The sequence below is a fragment of the Typopeltis vanoorti genome, chromosome 4 (genome assembly GCF_054136105.1).
Source record: "Typopeltis vanoorti isolate ZY-2024b chromosome 4, IOZ_Tvanoo_1.0, whole genome shotgun sequence".
In the NCBI taxonomy this organism is placed as follows: Eukaryota; Metazoa; Arthropoda; class Arachnida; order Uropygi; family Thelyphonidae; genus Typopeltis; species Typopeltis vanoorti.
Window position 1 is genome coordinate 58270698 of NC_143552.1, and position 18747 is coordinate 58289444.

Sequence of the window (18747 nt, forward strand, 5' to 3'; positions counted from 1 at the left end):
TTCATTGCATTTTGTTCTGATGGAGCTAGTGTAAAAAAGTTAGGGAACAAATCAGGTATTGCAATCAAACTTCTACAAAAATTTCACAATGTTGTGATTTGGCATTGCGCTCATCGTTTACACTTAGCATTGGACGATTCGATAAAAAACATTAAAGAAATAAATCATTTTGAAATATTTATGGATAAATTATATGCTTTTTATCATCAATCACCAAAAAAATCAACGAGAATTAAATACGATTTCAAAAGACCTTGGTATCGAAATTTTAAAGATCGGCTGTGTGTTTGGGCAGCTTGCAGTTTACGAACGGCTCTTGCTTTGTGGGGAAATTACCCAGCTTTATGCAAGCATTTTACGTTGAACGATAAATATAAGAGCTTTTTAAACCGACTTCTCATTTGGAATTTTTAAAAGATCTAGCATTAACGATTGATATCCTACAGGAATTATATCTGTCAGAAGCTCTACAAAGTCGCAATATAAGTATTATAAGGGTTAAGTTAGGCTTTTTTTTTTTTTTTTTTGCTCGATGATGCGAGCCCTTTGTTAAAATTTCTATAGGCTCACCACTGGATACGCCACCACTGAAAACATTCAAGCGGCAGTAACCACGACCTCAACAGTATCCCAAAAACCGATATAAAAACTCATTTAACGAATTAATTGACCGTGCCAAATGCTGTATTGAAGCTGAGGGAGAGTATATTGATTGAAATAAATGATTTGAATAATTATAATTGGCCTGTGTTTTATTTTCTATCAAAGTTCGGTTTCTTTTTTGGACAGAGGGTGTATAACCATAGGCCATCTTCTGGTGTTCCTGGCTACATTATATGTCCCAATCATTTGATCCACAGTGTCAACTCCTGACTTAGTTTGATTGTAATATTCTATTATGTCAGGCTTTTGGGAATCTAAATTCACGGTGTTATCAAAGTGCATACTTGAAACTAAAATTATGATTTTCCTCTTTTTTGGTATATGAGATACAAGTGTGCAATCTGCACTAGAAGCAAACATGTTGGATTTTTCAGACCTGTTTTTAGGAGACATCAATTCAGGTGGTAGTTGGAGTTTATTCTTATGAATAGTACCTACATATGAAAGTCGCTTCTTTTTCAAGTTAGCAATAAGATTTATATTAGTGAACCAATTATCGGCTGTAATATTACATCCTGAAGAGTAAATGGGTTCTGCAAGTCTCAAGATTTTCTGCATAAAATACTTTCGAATCGACCATAGCAAAAATTTTTATTCCATATTTACTGGGTTTTGATGGAATATATTGTCTAAACCCAGATAACATTTTGTCTAGTATTACATTCTGCCCCATAGAGTAGCATAATTTACAATTTTCTACAAATTGTGAGAAAATGTCTCTCACGGTCACTAATTTGTCAACTTTCAGCATTCTAAGCGGGTAAGTTTGTCATCAAACCTGATACAATTGTGAATAAATCTAAATCTCTGTAAAGACATCATAAGTCTAAAAAGTTCAATCCCACAACCATCTATAACCAATAAATCCTGCAAATTTAGCTGATTGTTGCGATGTAAACCAGCTAGATATAAGAGGCCTAAAAATCCTTTCAATTCTGTTTTATCTATTTGTTTAGCATCTCTTCGTCTTGAATACCGGTTCAAAATAGAATCGATGTATTTATTTGTATAAAATAAGATTAGATCTAAAATATCATTTGTGATAAAGCAATTCCAAGTTCTGTCTTGGCATTTTTTGCATATGGCTGAACACTAACGGAAGTTGACACAAATTATTCTGCGGCTGTCTTCTAATGTCTTTTATTGGATTTTTCCTCCATTTTAATTCTTTATCCTTTCCAAGAAAATACTCTTCATTCATGCTAATTCTTCTTCAATTTCTTCACTAGTAATATCTGATTCGGTATCCGAATCTTCTGAAGGAACTTTCACATAATCTTCATCTTCGTATTCAACTATCATTTTCCTCAGCAAATGTTACTCGAGTAACATTTGCTGAATCTCTTCAAAATCTGATGGATTATCCAATCGATATATTTTTCCAGCCATTTTCAATAGTATATAAAAAATAAACAACTAAACCAATACTATACTGACATCGGAGTTCTCAGTATCTCTCAGGTACAATTTACTACCAAACATCACACACCTTTACATAATGTGTTAAAAAACTGACGACATAAACAGTGCGGAATAACATTCATAATATATGCATGCACAGCTAGTCATGACCTCCAAGCTATACACTCAATATGTGAGAATATTCATATTAAAACAATTTGTATCTGTCAGATCAGCTGTGACCTCTGAAGGGTTAAGTAGACTTAAAGTGAAGCAACTCTACACAAGTGTAATGGTTCCTTTACAAATCGGTTTACACTATATGTTCATATGAAACCTAATTACTCAGGAATGAAATAATTTGAAGTGTTCAATTTTGAAACACTGTATAATGAAAAGATTTACCTGCAATGCACAAACAGGAGGACGACAGCAATTTTAAATTATATAGTTATCCAGGGATTAAGTTTCACAGCAATAATAAATATTATCGTGCATGTGTGTGTGTATTTTGCTACCTAAAATATTATATTTTTAATTATATATAGAAAGAAAGATTTCAAACCTGATCGGGAAACAAGCTCAATGTCATTTCCTTCTAAAATCAACTCATCCTTTTGTTGGCTTGAATTTTTACATGTAACTCCCACTTGCATCCTTACTCGCCGCACATACTTCTCTCCCAGAAAGTTCCTGATTTCCACTAATGTATTATTTTCACTGGTAGTTACATTGATAGGAAAGTGAGCATACACTGAACGCATCTTGTATTGAAAACCCTATGGAAAAAGTAAAAGCATTCCAGTTAGCAAAAAACATTTACCAATTACACTGATAATTATGTTATCAGAATAACACAAATACAACTAAATTTTTTAACCACCTTTTCTGAACAGGACATTGTAATACAAAGAAGTAGTTCACAAGTGCATCCTACTTCTTGGGAGGCAGGCATACGTCTTTCATTGTGCAACAGCTTTGTGATGATCTGCTATTGAACAACATTATATGATTCAAAAATTTAATGATTAGAAACCAAGAGATACCAAAATAGTAAAAATATTATTTATTACTGGAGTGTACAGCTAGTGTTGTCTTGTTAGAAAGACTTCATCAGGTGCATAACATGAAAAGAGAAATGCAAAAAAAATACAAGTTTTTTATGCATATTACAAGTAGTAATAGTATTTTTCCTAATTTGGTATCTCTCAGCTTCTAGTAATTAAATTTTTTAATCATGTCATATAGCCTAGTAAATCCATCACACACAGGCACACAGTTAGCTCTGCATTAGGAATACCCATTTAATAATGCATTGGTCCACCTCTGTGCAATCACAGCTCACAAACACCTACGAACAGATTTCACAAGGTGCCGATCCCTTCATGCATGATCGCTGTCTGCTGCAGCAATTCTGTCAGTACATGTTCAGTTGGGTTGCAGTCAGGGAAGTTTGGGGAGCAAAGGTAATTTGGCAAATTCATTGTCATGTTCCTCCAACCCCTCAGTTGTACGAGCCTAATGACAAGGTGTATTGTCCTGTTGAAAGAAGGCGCTGTGGTCAGGGTAAACCTTCTGCAGGTATGGATGCATATGGTTGTCTAACAGGTCCCTGTAGCATTCACCATCCAGTGTTTGTGGGATGATACCCATTGGATCTACAGCATGCCAGGAAAAAGCTGTCCAGACCATAACACCATCTTCACTGGCCTGTTGAAACCCACCTGTCAACTGGGGGATAGAGCTTTATGCTGTTCATGCTAAATACGAACCTGGCCATCAGCATCGTGCAGCAGAAACAAGGCTCATCACTCCAGACGACTTTCTTCCATCTTTCAAGGATCCATTGCTGACATTCCTTGGCCCAATCCAAGGTCTTGTTTGCAATGCCTTGTCGGTCTCCAGCTATGGAACCATTGACGAAGCAAGGTACAGCGCATAGTGCATGTGGAAATGGGTCAAACTGCCCTGCTGTTGTAATGGCGGGTGAGCTGTATGACTATTGTATGTCATTGCTGAGATACCAATCGTGACCCCTGACACTCACCTCTAGGATCAACCACGCGTGGCTGACCAATGCGAGCCCTTCTGGTGGATGTCTGTTCAAAAGTTAATCCAGTCCTGGTACATCCTTGATATAGTAGTATGGGAGCAACCAACAAGTGTGGCTGTTTCCAAAATAATGACACTTGTCCTCTGGTTCCCAACTATCTGACTGGCTTACTTTGCCACATTTCTCCAATACTGGCAAACGTTTACTGCTTACGTACAAAGGATAGGTGTGCCTATTTATATTAACCGCACGTGACATTAATATCATGTGGTACTTCGTTATCATGCTGAATATGTAAATGGGGGGGGGGTTCATAATGCAAAGCTAACTCAGTGTATATAACATGTATACCCATTGGCTAATGAAAAAACAAAACTTTTGCTTTCGTGTTAAATGCTTAAAATTTTGCCTTGTGGCAACGAATATTCTTCAGGAATCTTAAAAAGAAAACTTAATTTTAATTGTACACTATGTACAATTTGGTCTGCTCTCTAATGCACAAGCAATCCATGTCACACTTGGATCAATTATCTGATCAACATTATCAGTGCGACACATATGTCCTCTTACCTAGTTTTAATACTAACTCCACAAGAGAAGTAACGACCTTTACCACAACAATGCATATATGTGGGGGGGGGGGGGGGCAAATAAAGGAAGTAATCTATTGACAAGTTTCTTGAAAAGCTAGGGTTATGTGGGAAAGGCTATTCGAAGAAAAAAAAGGGGAACCTGGAATAAAAGAAGATGATGCAATATTGGTTAGATATGTTAGGCTGCGTACAGGAGGCTGGCCTTAGTTCTTCCATGATCAGAGGAAAGTGAAGGAGTGGTAGTGAACAGTTCAGCAGAGCAACCCATACGTACCTGCAAAAAAGACAATGCAGAAACAGAGCATCTATAGGAAAGTGAGTGGAAAGAGTCTACAAAAGGTATCAAGTTTTCTTAAGAAAGTTTTAGGTGAACCATCTCAAATGTGAGAATATTCTAAGGTTGGCTGGATATATGATTTCATGTTAGGAGTTAAATATGTTGAAAGTTTATTTTTCACTTGGTTAGAGTATAATAAATTTAGTTTAATCCTTTATCCAAGTGTGAGCAAATAAAGTTTGCACGTGAAAGTATCTTCAGGACTGGGGTAAGGTGGTACAACACCAGACCACTCCTTGCAAAGGTAGAGCAAGCTACCAACACTCCTATCTCAGTATCTCCCATAATGCAAAACACATCTCCTTGCGGATATGTCTAATGTTATGCATTAAGGGAAGGGCCACAACCCAGACTAGTTTCGTCCTTTATTGAGGTCTCTTCAGTGGGAACCAGGCAGAAGCATTAGCAGGTCATCTCTACCTATAGGAGTTGCCAAATGGTGTGCCACCCTTTTTTTAATAAATTACTCTGGATTTAGAGAAAGATGTTGAAAGTTTATTTTTCACTTGGTTAGAGTATAATAAATTTAGTTTAATCCTTTATCCAAGTGTGAGCAAACAAAGTTTGTGCCTGAAAGTATCTTCAGGACTGGGGTAAGGTGGTACAACACCAGGGAAGTCCTGAAGATACTTTCAGGCGCAAACTTTGTTTGCTCACACTTGGATAAAGGATTAAACTAAATTTATTATACTCTAACCAAGTGAAAAATAAACTTTCAACATCTTTCTCTAAATCCAGAGTAATTTATTAAAAAAGGATGGCACACCATTTGGCAACTCCTATAGGTAGAGATGACCTGCTAATGCTTCTGCCTAGTATCTCCACTTGGGCCTGGCTCCCACTGAAGAGATCTCAATAAAGGACGAAACTAGTCTGGGTTGTGGCCCTTCCCTTAATGCATAACATTAGACATATCTGCAAGGAGATGTGTTTTGCATTATGGGAAATACTGAGATAGGAGTGTTGGTAGCTTGCTCCACCTTTGCAACGAGTTGCCCTGGTGTTGTACCACCTTACCCCAGTCCTGAAGATACTTTCAGGTGCAAACTTTGTTTGCTCACACTTGGATAAAGGATTAAACTAAATTTATTATAGGAGTTAAACAGGAGAAGAGAAATAGCATTTTGAACAAAAAAAAAAGTTTTTAAAGGCTCAAGAATCTACGGATGTAATACATGGTGTGTCTATTACATAATGAGACAAAATTTGTACAAAAATCAAGAGCAAGCAACCACAGAAAAATAGAAAATATATTCAGGCAATAACAATCAGGGAAAAGAAGAAGTAGCTATAGTATTCAATGCTAAATTTCTGCTAAGGAAGAAATAGAGGAATATTTCAAGGAATTAGAGAAGGCAGCTGATAATGAAAAGAAAGAATTAGTCCTTGTTGGAGGTCTGAACAGCACAGTAAGAAATGATTACCACACTTATAGAAATGTTTGGGAAAAATTTGGAGAAAAACAGCAGAGATAATAACAGTGGTAAGTGCCTGCTTGATTTCTGTTCAGAACACAGACTAGTTATTACTAACACCATGTTCTAAAATAAAAATGTGCACAAATCGATATGGAGAGAAGAAGCAAAAAAAAAATAAGTCTCGTTCAGTATGTTATAGTTGATAGCATGTTTTCCTGCTGGCTCAGGATACTACAGTATATGGAGGATTTGAAATAGGAAGTGATCGCTATTTAATTTTGAGCAGGATAAAATTGATTTTCATATTGAAAACTATGTAAGAAAGTTTTAAAATAAATCAAAGTTGATCATCTTTCAGGGATGAATTGTGAACTCAAATACACAAAAATTGAAGAACAAAAAAATGATACGGTTTGAAAATGAGACCCAAACCTTGGAGATTCATTGGCTAACCCTGAAGAAAACTGATTCAGTCAGAGAGGCATGTGGTGAGGTTGCCTGTAACGATAGAAAAATCAGACCTCCATAGCAGACTCAGGAAGTTAAAGAGGAAGCTAAGAAAAAAGATAGTATACTGAAAGTTCCTGACAACTAAGTCAGTTTGTGTTAGGAGAGAATACAGAAAAAAATGTAAGAAAGCCAAGTGTAAAATTCACATTTTATAATTGACAGCAGAATTGGATGAAGGAAATGGGTACCTGATGATATTAATATACTTGCAAAATTATTTGACAGAATACCACATGGAAAATTATTACAAAACTTGGAGCAAATAGGAATGGAAATGAACTAGTAACATAGATTAAGGGGGGGGGATGACAGACACATAATATAATTGCATGTAAGTATATGGTGCAATATGAGCATATGAATATAGTAGTATATGAAATCTAGGAGAATGAGGGTGATGACCAGTGGAGTACCTCAGGGTTCTATATTAGCACCACTACTTTCTAATTTGTATATCAAAGATATAGGGAAAGATTTAAGAGGGGATATGCAATTGTTTGCTGATGATACAAAATTAGGAAGAGCAATAGTATATAAAGATGATGTAGCAATATAAGGTTATAATCAGGTTGAAAAGGTTGCATATGGTGTATCATTGATGGTACTGGATTGCAGGAAATTGAAGAGGCTAAGGACTTGGGGTAATGGTGGACAGAGAACTGAAGTTCAGAGTGCATATTGTAAAACAGCTCAAAGGATTATTTGGATTGAAAAACATGCTAATGTGTTTTTCAACATCCAAATAATCTTTTGATAGGTATGTTATTATCCCTCTTTATATGATTCTGCCACATTTTGACTACTGTACACAGACTTGGTCCCTTGGGTTTCATAGAGACTAGGAAATGGTAGAAAAGATTCAGAGACGAGTGACTAAGCTGGTGAGAGGTCTAGCAGGAATGCTCCTTACGAGGATAGGTTGAAGGTTTGTGGGTTACAAAGTTTAGTTGATAGGCAGAAAAGAGAAGACATGATAGAAACTTTTAAGATATTTTATTATTTTTATTATTATTATTTCGGGCGACTCCAGGAGTCCTTAGACTCATCGAGGGAGGCCCTAAACATCATGTCCACACAACTATGCGATTACATTCTCACAGTATCTATCATACCTTGCCTTGAACTTGTTTACCGTCATAGCACCCACAACAGACTCTGGCAGCTTATTCCACTCATTTACCACTCTAAAAGTAAAGAACCCAGCTCTAACACCCCTGCTAACCACACTCTTGCCCAGCTTCCATAGGTGTCCCCTAGTTCTCCCACCACCAGTCCTGATCTCAAAAATATCCTCTGAATTAATCCTATAGAATCCCTTTAGCAATTTGAATGTCTCAATCATATCGCCCCTTTTCTGCCTATCAACTAGTTTCTGCAACCCACAAATCTTCAACCTGTTCTCATATGATTCATTCCATAGACCTGTTATCATCTTAGTCATTCGCCTCTGGATCCTCTCCACCTCCTCCCCATCAAGAAGTAACCGAGGTAACCAAATTTGGGCACAGTAGTCGAGATGAGGTCTTATCAAGGCTCGGTACAGAGGTACAATAACTTGCTTGTCTCTGCTCGTCAAGGTATTTTTCAACAACCAAGTGAGTTCATGAGCTGATTTAGCTACTTTTGCAATGTGCCCGCTAAACTTCATCTCCCTATCCACCAACACTCCCAAGTCCCTGGCCTCATCAATCTCTTGGAGTAGAGTTCCACCAATGTGGCATACTGCTGCTAATCTTTTCACCCCAAAATGCATAACCTTATATTTTGTCACATTAAATTGACATCCATTCTCCTTAGCCCAGAGCTCCAATCTATCTAAGTCATCCTGCAAGACTTTGACATCTTCTGCATTCACTATTGCCCTACCCAACTTTGCATCATCAGCGAACAAATGAATTGTTCCACTTAGATCCTTCCCTATATCGTTAATGAACAGATTAAACAGTAGTGGTCCAAGAACAGAACCCTGCGGTGCACCACTAGTCACAGGCCATCTTTTGGACTCTACTCCTGAATAAACTACTCTTTGATATCTCTCCATCAACCAACCACCTATCCATCTCACCAACCCTATATCCATTCCCATATGTTGTAGTTTACGGATTAGTATTCCATGTGGTATCCTGTCAAACACCTTTGCCAGGTCCAGCAGTATCACTGTAAACCCATTTCCCTTATCCAGTTCAGCCGTCACCTTGTTATAAAACTTGAGCAAGTTACTGAAGCATGATCTACCCTTCACAAAGCCATGCTGTCCCCTGTATAGTATCTCATTTTCATCAATCCATTCCTGTATTTTTCCCTTGACTACTTTCTCCAAGACTTTGACAACGACTCCTGATATGCTGATCGGTCGGTAATTTGCAACCGTAGTCTTGGATCCTCCTTTATGCAGTGAAACTATTTTCCCCTCTTTCCACACCTTCGGGACTAAACCAGACCTGAGACTCAGATTAAACAACATGGTCAAGGGTACTGATAATTCCTTAGCCGCTTCACACAAGACTCGTGCCGGTATACCATCCAATCCCAAAGATGTGTTCACATTAAGGTTCTGTAATAGACTAGTCACCTCCACTTCATTCATCACTATTCCTGTATAAACTAATGGTTCCTTCATTTTTTCAATGTCACCACCTGGATGATATACTTTTGCAAAGTGCACGCTCAGTAACTCCACTATATCGACTGATTCAGTGACCTCCTTACCATCGTCATTCCTTAAAATCATTTTGCCGTGTACAATTTTTTTCTTGCTTGCAGCATATTGAAAGAACTGTTTGGGATTATCTTTTGCTTGCATAGCTAGTTTCCTTTCATAATCCGCTTTTGCTTTCTTTACCACACTCGTTACCTTTCGGGCCTGCACTTTATACCGTTCGTGTGCCTGCAGGTCACCCCTTTCTTTAAATTCCCTCCACAGTTGTTTCTTTTTTTGCAGCTCAAGCTTAATGGTGTTATTCATCCATTTAACCCCTACTTGTTTTACTATTCGGACCCTAGGTATACAATCAGCCATAACCTCCTGTAAATGCTCCTTGACCACTTCCCATGCTCTATCGACGTCCAGCCCTTGCAGTTGTACATGCCATGGCACTGATCCGAGCAATCCCCTAAGCTTGTCATACTTGTCAGCACGGTAATTCCACATATACCCTGTCTTAATCGAAAATTCCACACCTTTAGCCACCTCCCAGGTCAAGACCTTATGATCACTCTCACCAATAGGTGGCAACATGGTCAAATTCATTACAGGTGTCATGAATTTGACCATGTTGTGGTCAAATTCATTATATGAAAGGGAATGTGAGCAACCTTTCCTTAGTAAACCTGTGCTGTTCATTGCAAAGTAGTTTCTATGTCAACATATTTCTGTATGAAAGCCCTAACAAACTTTCCATTATTTATTTGTATGGAGTCCCATATCTTTCTCCCCCATCTCTTGGGGGGGGGGGGGGAGAAAGCTGACCTAATGTGGGATTAAGTATATGTATATTATGATGGCAAATCCGTGTGTTCACAGGGCCAGTTTGTCTATTCTGAGGGATGGGGAGGGGAGGGGGGGGTTTCCGGGCAGAAAAACTCTACCTCTGTATGAGATTGCTAACTTGCCTTTAACCAAAAGAGATCACATAAAGGTTCCTCATGTCAACTTTTCACAATACTATCATACTACTGAGAGATTAACAGACTGGATCACAATATATTTTGAAGACAATTTTTTACTGCATTTTTATGCACCCACTTATGAAATGCACAGTGAATCCACTAAGGGTTAAAGCAAGACTACAATGAAGAGCATTAAATCTAGAGATAGGAGGATGAAAGAATCTTTTTCTGATCCAACTTACTGCTTGTATTTAGAAAGGAAACTGAAATTTGGTAACAAGAAAACAAAATGGATATAAGCTACAATCTGATTAAAACACAATGGTCTGTTAAAATTTCCAAAATACACATTTCATAAAGCTGCTCATCACAAAATCTCAACATGTTTACTTAATATACATATCAACTGTTACCTTAGTCACACCTTTGATCATGTTCTCAATGTGTGAGCAGACAGTGCGAACAGTAGCCAATTCCTTACGAATTCCAAACCATTTCTGCACTTGCAGTTTATCTTTACCAATTACTTGCATATCAACTTGCACATGCCTGAAGTCCCTTTTCAGAATTCCACGAGGTCCTTTAACAGTAACTCTACGTGACTTGACTTTCACTTCAACTACAATAAAATATAATTTGAAAAAATTAGAAACAAACTGTTTAAAATTTAACTAGTAGCATCTGTCACATAATTTGCTAAAAAAAAATTAACTAAAAATTTACAGAAAATAAAAATCAATACATTACATGTGGAGAATACAGTATTCACATTATCTGGGAATTTTCAAGACTGAAAATTGATTGAGAAGATGTTCAATTTCAAACTTTATATTTTTTTAACCTTATTTACTGGAGAATTTTTAATCCCTGTGACCAAAAATAAACAGGGCTTAACAAATTATACAAAAACCTATTACAGAAATTTATTTGCTGAAGACCCCCCAATTTTTTAAATAATACCCCAAATAATTCAATTCAATAGGAGCGCAACAAAACAATTAATAAGACTGTACAATGATTAGAAGTTTTCTTTATTAAATAAAAAAATTCTGCTTTGTCCAGTTTACAGTTGCTTGCCACAAACAAGTGGGTAAGCATAACTGGTCAAGCCGTGGAAATAATACACTATTTTTTAACTTGCTAAGAATGACAAAACTATTTTTAATTAGTTACACATGCACATTGTAGCAAACTCCTAGGAATCAGAGAAATACCTTGTTATGGTATAAGGTTTTTGATACATATCTGATATGTACCCACAGGATAGTACTACATGAAAAAGTTACACCATTACTACTTCTGGTCAATTTTTCTAGAAATTAATCTGTTATCTGTAAAGAGTCCAACATTATCAGATCTTATATTTCTATCTTTGAAGTTGCATTTTACTGTATCAATCCACTTACATCTTGGTCATCCTCTGGGTCTTTTCTCCCAACCTGACAAAGAACACTTGTTTTGCTAATCTTTCCTCTCAAATTCTGTTTAAGTGACTATACCACCTGAGATTAACTCTGCTAATGCATTCCTGGATGCTGACAATATCAAGTTCATTCCTAATATCTTCATTTTTAATGTGATACTGCCATTGAAGCTATTGGTTCATTGCACTAATCTTTTTCAGAACTTTCATAACAGAGGTCTCCAGTCCTTAATCAAGTGTATTATTTCTAACCCAGCTCTCAGATCTATAAGTTAAAACTAGTTTAAACACTTGTATATAACTAATTTAGTGTTTTGACTAATTTCTTTCCTAATCCATATAAATTTATTTAGCTGACTTCTACCATACCAGCTTTACTAATTCTGTAGTCTATTTCCATATTTAATTTGCCATCTTCACTAAATATTGTGCCTGAATAGCTGAAATGTTTCATCATTATCCAATTCCTGAATATCATATCCTGTACACCCCTCAAGGGGTGTACAGGATATGATAGTACTACATGAAAAATTTACATCATTACTAACTTCCTATCTACAATTTTCCTCCAAATTAGTCTGTTACTTGTCAAGAATAAAACATTATCAGATCTTATATTTCTATCATCTAAGGATCTTTGTACAGTATCAATCCACCCATATCTTGGTCTTCCTCTGGTTCATTTTCCAGGCAACTTGGCAGAGAACACTTGTTTTGCGAATCTTTCCTCGCCCATTCTGTTTAAGTGACCATACCACCTTAGATTAGCTCTGCTAACGCATTCCTGGATGCTGACAATAAAGTTCTTTCCTAATATCCTCATTTTTAATATGATATTGCCATTGATGTCATCTGTTCACGCCTCTAATCTTTCTCAGGACTCTCATATCTGCGGTCTCTAGTCTTTGGTCAAGTGTTTTACTTCTGACCCAGCCCTCAGATCCATAAGTTAAAATTGGTTTGAACACTGTCTTGTATACAGCTAATTTAGTGTTCTGACTAATTTCTCTCTTATACCATATGAATTTATTCAATTGACTTCCTACCATACCAGCTTTGTTGATTCTATGGTCTATTTCGATATTTAATTTACCATCTTAACTAAGAATCGTGCCTCAGTAGCTAAAATGTTTTACTTGTTCCACAGGTTCTCCGTTCACAAAGTAGTTGATATTTTCAACGATTCTGCCTATTTTCATTGTCTTTGTCTTTTTATTGTTGACCTTCATACCATATCTGTTACAACAGTTATTCAATTTAGGCAAGGAATTTTGCAGGCTTGTAGCAGATTTATTTAGAAGTATAACATCTTCAGCATAAAGCAAACAGTTGACATTAACATCTCTAATTTTGATATCATGTTTAATACCACTTTTCATCATAATGTGATCCATATAGATAATGAATAACATAGGGGATAATTTACATCCTTGACTCACACCAGCTTTAACGTTAAACCATCTTCCTGTACTTCCTTCAATTCTAACTGCTGACTTACAACTCAAATAAAGACTAAGTATTGCTTGATATAATGCCCCACTGACACCATATAACTGTAGCATATTGAATAGCTTCTCTCTTGGTACCTTGTCATATGCCTTTTCCATATCTACAAAACTTAAATATAGATCTTTGTTAGATTTCCATGCTTTCTCAACTATTTGTCGTAAAGTGAAGATCTGATCCTGACAGTCTCTATTTGGCCCGAACCCAGCTAGCTCTTCACCAAGCTTTTCTTCCACAATTCTTCATAACCGTTTCTCAAGTATACTTGCATAGATCTTGCCAGGAACACTCAGTAAGGAAATATCTCTGTAATTCTCACATTCAGTTCTATTTCCCTTTTTATATATGGGTACTATGAGAGCTCTACTCCAATCATCAGGAATTCGTCCCTCTGTCCAGGCTTTCTGAACTATACAGTGCAGCCACAGAAAGACTTTTATACCACCATACTTGAGCATTTCTGTTCAAATATCATCTACTCCTGCTGCCTTTTCACATTTCAGGCCTTTGATGGCTTTTTCTACTTCAAGTATGGATATGTATTCCTGACTGTATGTCTGTTGAGTGTTTTTAATCACTGTGCTATCACTTTTTGTTTCATTTAGCAACTTTTTCAAAGTAATTACTCCATACTTCATGGATATCTTTTTCTTCCATTTTCATGTCGCCTTTATCATCTCTAACTCCTTTTACAGCACTCTTTCCTCCATTTCTAAGCTTCTTCAACAACCTCCAGAATATCTTACCACCTTCTTGATATTTATTTTCTATGTTCTTGCCAAAGTCCTCCCATGACTTTTGTTTAGCTAGTTTTACACACTGTTTAGCTTTCTTACATTTGTCTCTGTATTCTCTCAGAGCACAAGCTGACTTATTTGCCAGGAAGTTTTGATATGCTTTCTTCTTTTCCTTCACTGCCTCTTTAACTTCCTGTGTCCACCAGGGAGTTCTGATTTTTCTATCCTTGCAGACAACCTCACCACATGCCTCTCTGGCTGAATCAATCAGGGATTTTTTCACAGTTTGCCACTGAATCTTCAAGGTTTGGTTGCTTTTCTCAAACTCTTTCATTTTTTCTTCAATAATCTTTGTATATTTTAGTCTACAGTTCACATCTGAGAGCTGCTCAACTTTTATTCTCTTTAAAACTTTTTTACATGTTCTTCTTTTCAATATGAAATTCAATTTTATCCTGCTCAAGACTAAATGGTGATCACTTCCAATTTCAAATCCTATGTAGACTGGTGTTCTGCACCAGGGAGAAAACATCAACAATAACATAGTCAATGAGACTTTTCTTATTCCTTGCCTCTTCACTCCATGTGAATTTGTGCACATTTTTATGTTGGAACATGAACCAGTCCATGTCCTGAGCAGAAATCCAACAGGTATTTGCCATTATTATTTGCTTTGCTCTTTTCTCCAAATTTTCCCAAAATATTTTTGTATGTCTGACAATCATTTCCTACTCTGCTATTTAGATCTCCAACAAGGACCAACTTTTCCTTTTTCATTGTGTCAGTAGCTTTCTCTAGCACCTCAAAAAATTCTTCCACTTCTACCTTAGTAGAACCTTCTGTGGGACCATAGGCACAAATAAGTCTCATTGTCCAGTTCTCCATTCTGATATTTGCCCATATCACTCTACTTGAGATTGCCTGCCATTCAAGAAGATTAGCCTCATATTTAGTGTTGAATACTATGGCTACTCCTTTTCCTTGGTTGTCATTGCCCGAATATAACATTTTGTATTTATTGCTCAGAAAGATCTCACCAGTTTTTGTCTATTTTGTTTCAGTCACCCCTATTATGTCGATCTGGTACTTATCTAATTCCTCAGCTAGCTCCATTTCTTTGCCATTCAGGCTTTTTATGTTGATAGTACTGATCTTTAACTCTGGTGATGTTGAGTTGGGGTGTGTTTTCAGATTTGTTCCAGTAGCTGACTTTTCGCTGTTCGTCCTGGTTCCCTGGTGAAAAAAACTGGGGCCTTGTATAACCGGGCGACACCCCAGCCGGCATGAAATTTTGTCATGTTGTACCATCATTTTGTTTTGGTTTAGTCAATAAGAATACAATTTGGTTGGCTAAATCCCAAACTGCCAGCCCATCCTCGTTCATTCAGTATCCAGGTAGATACTCAACAGGGTGCACCACGAGAAGGTGAGGATTGGACATTAGGCAAAAGCCCTGGTTGGTTCTCCGCATTCCTTTAAAGGATATGTGGAGGTCTCCTCTCAGTTATACAGCTTTGACCCCTAAGCACCCCTGAAATGTTTTACTTGTTCTATAGGTTCATTATTCCGGATACAGTTGATGTTTTCTGACTATTTCCATTGTCTTTATGTTGCCGATTTTTTCATACTAATTATTCAGATTTGTACTGAATTTATTCAGAAGTATAACATCATCTGCATAATGTTATAAGCTAAGATTAACATCTCCAATTTAGTTATCAGATTTAATACCATTATACTTCATAATGTGATCCATATACATAATGAATAACAGCAGAGGTAACATGCACCCTTGTCACACACCTCATTTAACATTGAATCATCATCCTGTGCCTCTTTCGATTCTCACTGCTGACTTATAGTTTCAATAAAGACTATGTATTGCTTGATATAATGCCCAATTTACACCATATAACTGTAACATTTTGAAGAGCTTTCTTTTTGGCACCTTGTCATGTCTTTTCCAGATCAACAAATCTTAAATACAAATCGTTATATTCCAAAGATTTCTCAACTGTTTGTCTTAAATATGATCCTAATAACCTCTATTTGCGAAAGCAGCTTTTACTTCACCAAGCTTACCTTTCACAATTTTTCTCAATACTTGCATAAATCGTACCAGGAACACTCAGAAGAGAAATTCTCTGAAACCCTCTGTAATTCTCACATTCAGTTTTATTTCCCTTACTCCAATCATTTGGAATAGGACTCTCTGAACAGGTCTTCTGAATTATGCAATGCAGCCACTGTAAAACTTTTATGCCTCCATATTCAAACATTAGGGGCTGAATTTCATCTAGTCCAACTGCATTTTTGCATTTTAGGTTTCTGATGACTTTTTTTTTTTTCCATTTCAAGTATGGATATGTATTCCCAACTGCATTCCTGTTGGGAGTTTTCTACATCATTCTGACATAATTAATTACTCCAGACATCTAGAATCTTTATCTTCAGTTTTCATTCCACCTTTAACATCTGATTCCTTATACAGTACTTTTTCCTCCATTTCTACTTTTTCAATAGCCTCCAGAATATTTTGTCACCTTCCTGATATTTATTTTCTATGTTCTTACCAAAGTTTTCCCATGACTTTTGTTATGTTATTTGCAGAAGCCCTGGTTGGTTCTCTGCATTCCTTAAAAAGGCTATGTGGACATTTCCTCCCAGTTTGACCTTTACCCCCCACCACCACTACCACCACTACAGAAGGGTGCTTAAGGATCAAAGCACCCCCATGTAAGCAGCCTGCTATAGTGAATTTAAGGGATAATAAGGCTGACTACTGAATTCATTCCCAGGAAACAAAGGAAACGGCAGAAACCATATTATAAAGCATACAATGGCAAAATGAAAAAAAAAATACAAATGCAAACAATGACGAGGAAATAAGATAGAACTAGAAGAGTATGAAATTATAAAAATGAAAATCTAGAATGCTTACCCAAATATGTAGTCTTGTACCATTAAAACCAAAAATAACCTGAAAAAAAACTTCGGCAGTCTATCAACTTAATAATTAAAAAGAGAAAGGGAACTAGTGATGAACAGTAGCCTGCATCAGTCAGCCAAAGGCAGGAATTAACCAGTCAGCTTCATAGCTGGACAGACTGGTTCATTAGGTCTCTGTCCAATTAAAGCTGACTTGTTCATGTCAGCTGTTTTTAAAGAAATTATGAAAGAATTAAACCAAGAACCAGTAATAGAAAAAATTAAAAAATATAAACATAAATGGATGGAACACGTTCAAAGAATGAAAACAGAAAGATTACCAAAACAAGCCTTAAAGTACAAGCCATTAGGAAAAAGAAAACCAGGAATCCTCTTAAACGAATCAACGGTGATCTAAGGCCAGAACAGGCCATGCTAGGCCTCAATCCTTGATACGCATGATGATGATGATGATTCAAAGTGTTGTCAGATCCAATTTTCTGCAATGCGCTGATCCCAAAAAACACGATTCGGACTTGCAAACGGGATCCCGAAGGCCAGAAGTGATTTAAGATAGGTAGTGAATATTTTACCATGACTGTAAAAACTTTGGTGAGGATAAGATATAGATAATTCTTGATCTACTAGAGTATGAAAGCGTTCTTTTACCTGTAGGGGAACTACATGACACAACAAACATTACATGAGCAAGCACAAGCCATCCTACTGAGAATTAACAAAAATTGTTACTTTCTTCTATTGTTACCATATGGTGTTAGCCAGCATACAGCTCAACTTGATATTTGGGGTTTGTTTTCTTCTGGGTGCTCTGGTTTTCACTCTCGAAAACATTATTTTATTCCAGAACACTTCTTTAAGGTAAATAGACAATTTATATCCAACTCTTATGCTCTTGGTGGAAAGCTGAAATAATAATCACAAATTGCAAGTGTGTGAGTTATAAGCATACCACCTAGTATGCTTATAAGACATACTACTTTATACTGTGATTTTTGCAGATGATGAACTACAATTTATCTTTTAAGTTAAATATTAAAATTTCTCAAGTTTTATTGAATTCAATCCATTCACTGCTCAAGCATAGGATATACATATCTGTAGTGTTCTTCAGTACAAAGTATATTCTTAAAATTTAGCTAGTCATAAACTGTATGATATAGTGATTAGCCTGTTTAATCCATTCTCTAATAATACATATCCTGTTTAATCTAAAGTGGATTTCAGCCTAAGTCTTGTAAGCTTCATTTCATTAATTTTTAAATCAAGAATAAACTGCACGATTGCCATCCATTTAGATTTTCTTCTAAAACACTGATCTCAAATTTATAACATTTAACAGACTATGATGAGACCATTCTTAAGAGACAACAGCATATTCAGTACTCAATACAGTAAACTATTAATGAATATCATAATAAGCTTCTTATGGCTGTGAACACCAATCTAGAACTTCAATGATTCTCAACTTGTTCATTGAGCCACAACTTAGACAAATTTTATTCTTCTTTTCTTTTTTAGATATCTACCTGGTTGGTGAACAAAAAAAGG

General features: G+C 36.4%; 1 protein-coding gene across 1 annotated transcript in view; it reads right to left on the reverse strand.

The window, feature by feature from the left end:
- Positions 1-18747, reverse strand: part of RpL9 (ribosomal protein L9) — a 47737-nt gene that overhangs the window by 11809 nt on the left and 17181 nt on the right. Inside the window, exons 3-4 of the mRNA XM_090391205.1 lie at positions 10998-11203; positions 2630-2843 (exon numbers count right to left, since the gene is read on the reverse strand). Coding sequence (XP_090247331.1) covers positions 2630-2843; positions 10998-11203 — 420 coding nt within the window. The remainder of the gene's footprint in view (positions 1-2629; positions 2844-10997; positions 11204-18747) is intronic.